Source organism: Austrofundulus limnaeus, unplaced genomic scaffold (assembly GCF_001266775.1).
Source record: "Austrofundulus limnaeus strain Quisiro unplaced genomic scaffold, Austrofundulus_limnaeus-1.0 Scaffold256, whole genome shotgun sequence".
NCBI classification, from domain to species: Eukaryota; Metazoa; Chordata; class Actinopteri; order Cyprinodontiformes; family Rivulidae; genus Austrofundulus; species Austrofundulus limnaeus.
In genome coordinates, this window is record NW_013952658.1 from 152,422 (window position 1) to 157,793 (window position 5,372).

The 5,372-nt window shown below is 38.6% G+C and overlaps 1 protein-coding gene across 3 annotated transcripts in view; it reads right to left on the bottom strand.

Annotated features, from left to right (window-relative positions):
* Window positions 1-2,324: 2,324 nt before the first annotated feature.
* Window positions 2,325-5,372, bottom strand: part of slain2 (SLAIN motif family, member 2) — a 32,626-nt gene continuing 29,578 nt past the window's right edge. For all 3 annotated transcript variants that reach the window (XM_014020525.1, XM_014020524.1, XM_014020526.1), the window contains 2 exons: window positions 4,866-5,073; window positions 2,325-2,900 (listed from right to left, as the gene is read on the bottom strand). In XM_014020525.1, the coding sequence (XP_013875979.1) occupies window positions 2,837-2,900; window positions 4,866-5,073 (272 nt within the window). In that variant the 3' untranslated portion in view covers window positions 2,325-2,836. The remainder of the gene's footprint in view (window positions 2,901-4,865; window positions 5,074-5,372) is intronic.

Here is a 5,372-nt window from a genome sequence, read left to right on the forward strand (position 1 = left end):
CTCTCCACGGCCCTAAAACATTGCAGCCCTTTCAGGACCTTGGACAGTTCCTTCAATCTTTCACACTGTTCAAGGTCCTAAAAACATTGCAGCACTTTCAGGGTGTTGGACAGTTCCTTCAGACCTTCATACTCTCCACGGCCCTAAAACATTGCAGCCCTTTCAGGACCTTGGACAGTTCCTTCAGTCCTTCATACTGTCCAAGGTCCTAAAACATTGCAGCACTTTCAGGACCTTGGACAGTTCCTTAAATCCACACTGTTCAAGGTCCTAAAACATTGCAGCACTTTCAGGACCTTGGACAGTTCCTTCAGTCCTTCATACTGTCCAAGGTCCTAAAACATTGCAGCACTTTCAGGACCGTGGACAGTTCCTTCAATCCTTCTTACTGTCCAAGGTCCTAAAAGTGTTCCAGCACTTTCAGGACCTTGGACATTTATTTCAGCCCTTCACACTGTCTAAAACAGTGATTCCCAACCAGGGGTACGCAAGCATATTACAGGGGGTATGTGTAATAATTTCCCAGATGTGTAAAAATATTGATAAATATAGGATTGAGATATGAACTCGTATGATTTCTACAATGTGGAAATTGCAGATGGAATCACAGAATTAACACAAAATTGAATAAAGTATAAAATGTGGAATCTCATGGAATTTGCTCATTTGGGTGTTTCTGGTGTACTTTGGACAATAGATTTTTTTGGACATTGCCGTTTTCTGCACCTGCCATTATCTGGCTTATTTAATTACGTTTTCCCTTTCAAGGAAACKTTTTTATCATTGTTTAATTTGTGTTGAAAAATGCAATGCCTGAAAATTAAACATTCTATGGTTTAAATATATATTTTTCATTTAATAATCAGCTGTTGTACAATATAGTTTTGGAGATTCATCATTATGTTTGACTGAAGGGGTACTAGTGGAATGACAAAATGATTCAGGGGGTACACAAGTCTAAAAAGATTGGGAACCACTGATCTACGATATGACAGAATATTTTCACAACCATTCCTACCTTGTAACTTGACTAAACCAGCTTATATGTTGAACTGGTTAGGAAGTGATCAACAACTGTTATTGTGACCTTTATAACAAGGATTTATAAGCCTGGATGGGAAGAGAAACACATTCAAGAAGCACAGGAAGTCCAGTTACCTCCTGTCTAACCACTGAGGATGCACCTGAAGAAGCTAAATTCCAGAATGTCTTCACCCACAGAAGAGTTACTGTTTGCTCCACTTATCTTTATTGGATCAAAACAAACTTAGTGTTGGAGCTGCTAATTGGCACCAGCAGCAAATAATGACAAATATAGATAAAAAAAGCGAAACAGATAGTTCTCAGTTTTTATTTGAAATGTGACTTTACACAGGGAACCCAAATGTCATGTTTGTGAATATAAAAAAAGGTTTATTAACAAAAAAATGTTCACACAAAGTGTGTGGTATTTTTGCAACATTCATTCTGGCTTTCCACYGAATCTGAGATTGAACAGAGGCACCCATCTTATTAATAAATAGTTTCATTTAAAGAACGAGTAGTAATTTGATATAAATACAAAGGCGCATAAGAAACTCTTGAAGCAATTATAAATGTGCTGATTCATACAAAAACAAAAACAGGCAAGCAAATCAATCAAGCACGGATGCAAAATTGAAAGCAATGTTGGCGTAGAAATGAGAAATTGGCACAAAGTGATAAACATATGAAGAAAACATGATGCTCCAACCCAAGTGAAATTTAAATTATAGGCACTGATAGAAGAAACCAACCACAGCAATCATCAGGACTTTTCCCTAACTGGCATGTGTTTTTTTTTTCCATTTTCATTTTCATAGCACAGTAGGTGAAAGCTAGCACAAACTTTTTCAACTTCAAACAATTTTAGATTTTTTTTGTAGCAATAAGACACATACATGGAAAACACATAAGTTCCCTGGTTTCACTGCTGATCTGATGATTCTGATAATAAATATGTCACCAACTCAAAACTCAGACTCTTATCTAACCACTGTAAGAGGTTTAGTTTTTCTTGGCAAACCTTGATGAAGGTCTGATCTGAAGCTTTGGCWGAGGAGTCATCTAGAACCCCAGTTTCTAACCAGTCCTGATCTGACACTTAAAAATAATAATAATAATAATAATAAACAAACAAACAAGGCTTTGGAGAGTTAGCTTGCAGCTGCAGTTTAAAATGTAAAGTTTGATAACTGAAAACTCTAATCAAAATACTGATATGGATGTTTGGACATATGCTTCTTAAATAATTTGAATAAATAATTTCCAAAACAAAAAACAAAACAAAAGCTTTGCATACATTCTGGCTGATTTTTTTTTTCTTTGAGAAGAAAGATTGAGTCATACCGACACAGAGGTGCTTTTACTGTTGCAAGACATCAACAATTCTCTAACATCACAGACAGTCCACCTGCACACCATCGTCACAGAGACGTCCACTGACTTCTGCTGAGGACAGACAAGAGGAACACGTGGAAACATTTCAACCTGAGGGACGTGTCAGAAGAGCCAGGAGGAGAGGACARGGCCAGGCTGGACACATGTGGAGACATGTCCTCTGCTGGCGGAGTTGGAGATCGGCTGGGTTCTTTGGCGTTTTCTACACTACATGTCCGACCCCCCCCCCTCCAGATCCAGTCCCCACAGAGAAGAACCGTGACAGACTCTGTCCTCTCCTTTAAATGATGAATTTGTTTGGGACTGGGTTGGTCTAGTCTCTTTGCGGGACAAGTTATGTGGGGATATAAAGTGCCATGCTGTATTTTCTTCCTCCTTGTGTTGATTGTGTGAGCAGAGCGCCCCCTGCTGGCTCAGCTCAGTAACAACCTTCTCTCCAGTTGTCACCTGTGCTGCCATAGGTCCGAGGAGCAGGAAGAGACCTGTGGAAGGACGGGAAATCATAATTAGACATTTTATGCTACTGAAAACTGATGGTTATCACTGTAAACACATTTAGATTAGGAATTGATCCAATCCAGTAAATATAACCTCCTAATCTGACAACACTCTTGGATCAGAGTGTAAGCTGAAGTAAACAATCTGTAATAATTCAGTCTGTGTTGTTGCCGGTTTTAGTTTTGGCTGATTTTCTAACAAAGTTAAATTTACAGTCAACGTATTGTTACACAATTAAATAAATAAATATATTCTGTCCACATTTATACATAGAATAAGAGTATTTGTTTGACTTTTGAAATTTTAGACATGAAGGTCAGACACCTGGTAGAAATTTTGAGCCGAGGTTGAGTGTATTTATCAAACAAGACTCCACACACTGTTAGTTAGTGATGTTTAATGTACTAAATGTCAGTTTTGTGTTTATTTTACTAAAATAGGACAATCAGTTTTTGTTTTCTATCCCTGACATGCAGACACAGTGCACCATCATCACTGCTCTGAATACCACTCATCCACCTCTCACACCATGAAGCCTGATCCGTTACTTTAAGTGTTTTGTAGCTAGATCTGGTACTTCCCAAACCCACCCAGCAAACAGTATTTAAATAAATGTTAGAAAATGATAGAAAAGACTAGTTTTTGCAGTTTCCTTGTACAATTTTATGTAAATATGTGCCTAAAATATCTGTGATAAAACACTACTATCCATCCATCCATCCATTATCTACACCCGCGGCTCACGGGGGTCATTGGTGCCCATATCCAGCAGTCACAGTGTGAGGGGCGAGGTACATGCTGGACAGGTCACAAGCCCAGAAAAATACTACTAATAATACATAAATTCAAACATTCATCATCAGTTTTTGAGCCTGTTATCACATTTACTATTTCAGTTTACAGCCACACAGGTGCTTCCCTAAAACCTACCATAAAATAAAACGTTTAAACACAGTAAGGCATGCTGCTGAGGGAATACAAACAAATGTAGGATTTTCTAAACATATTATACTGTAGATATATTAAAAGTCACTAAAATAAGGCAAACCGTGAGACTAAAGTATCGAACTGAACCGAATCGTGAATTTTCTGTATTGTTGCACCCCTAGTACATACATAGATACATACAGACATGTACATACACCAGGGCTATTCAACTAAACTGCTCTGGAGGCCACAGTTACTGCAGGTCAACAGCTGAGGGGCCGAACATCCAGCAATTAAATTTATTATGCAAATAAACCAAGTATTACAAAGATCTGTTAACTTTGAAATAGTTTAATTTTCTGTATTTAATCATGAAAACAACATACAGAACCCTATAAATGTAGTGATAATTAAATATAATCAAAAACAATAAGAACACATTATGCCTCATATTTAACACAAATATTATTTTGACATCTCTGACTTGCCAATTTTTTTTAACCAATTTTATTTTCACTTTCATAGTTTTATTTTCAGCTGCTTCATGTAGTTTGAACAGTCTTAAGTGTTCAATAGAAATAGTTTTACCAGCTTGTAGCCAAAATTCTGACATTTCTGTAGATACCAAACATGTCTGTATTTAACTAAAATAACTTACAGTAATTAAACTAGAAAACTGGAGGTTTGGGCTTTAGAGATGAATGAACCAATTGGTGGGCCGAACTTTGGTCACTCCGGCCCGCGGGCCACCAGTTGAATAGCCCTGACATACACACACATAAATGAATACGCACATACATTCATACATAAAATTCACTGCAGTATTTTATGATTGTTCTGATTTTTAATGTAGCTGTACCAAACATTATCACTAAAAACAACATAAACAACAACATATTATATTTAATAAAAACATTTCAGGATCAGAGAGATTCTGTGTATCAGCACATTTTTAAATGCAGATAATGAATGCAGGTGGGGTCCAGCGACAGAACAGGTGGTGTGTGTATCGATATGTGTACCTTCGAACAGGTTGGGCCAGTTTGCTGCGAGGCAGAGAGATGCTTCCTCCTGCAGAAGCACTGGGTCGGGGCAGCCCGCTGCGGGGGGCAGCCAGCGAGCGGGTGGGGGTGGAGGTGGCAGAGCTGGGGGTGGAGGTGGCCTTTACAGGCTGTCTCAGAGCCAGTGGAGACGGTGCAGCCGGGGTTCGAAGTTTACTAGGAGAAGGGACTGAAGGCAGGCAGAGCAGAAACAGTCAGGTTTAGCGTTTCACATTTTATGCATCAATTTTAACAGTGATGTAATGACCCAAGGCTCAATGCTAAAATATGATGCCAATGTCCAAACATGTATACTAATCAAAAAGAAAAAATAAGTAAGTCCACTGGATGGGTTCTTCTTTAGTGAAACATTTCGTCTCTCATCCAAGGCCAGCACAGATGAGCTACTTCGTCGGGTCAGGACTCTGCAGTTTACACTCATCTACAGGTCTGGACTCTGCAGTTTACACTCATCTACAGGTCAGGACT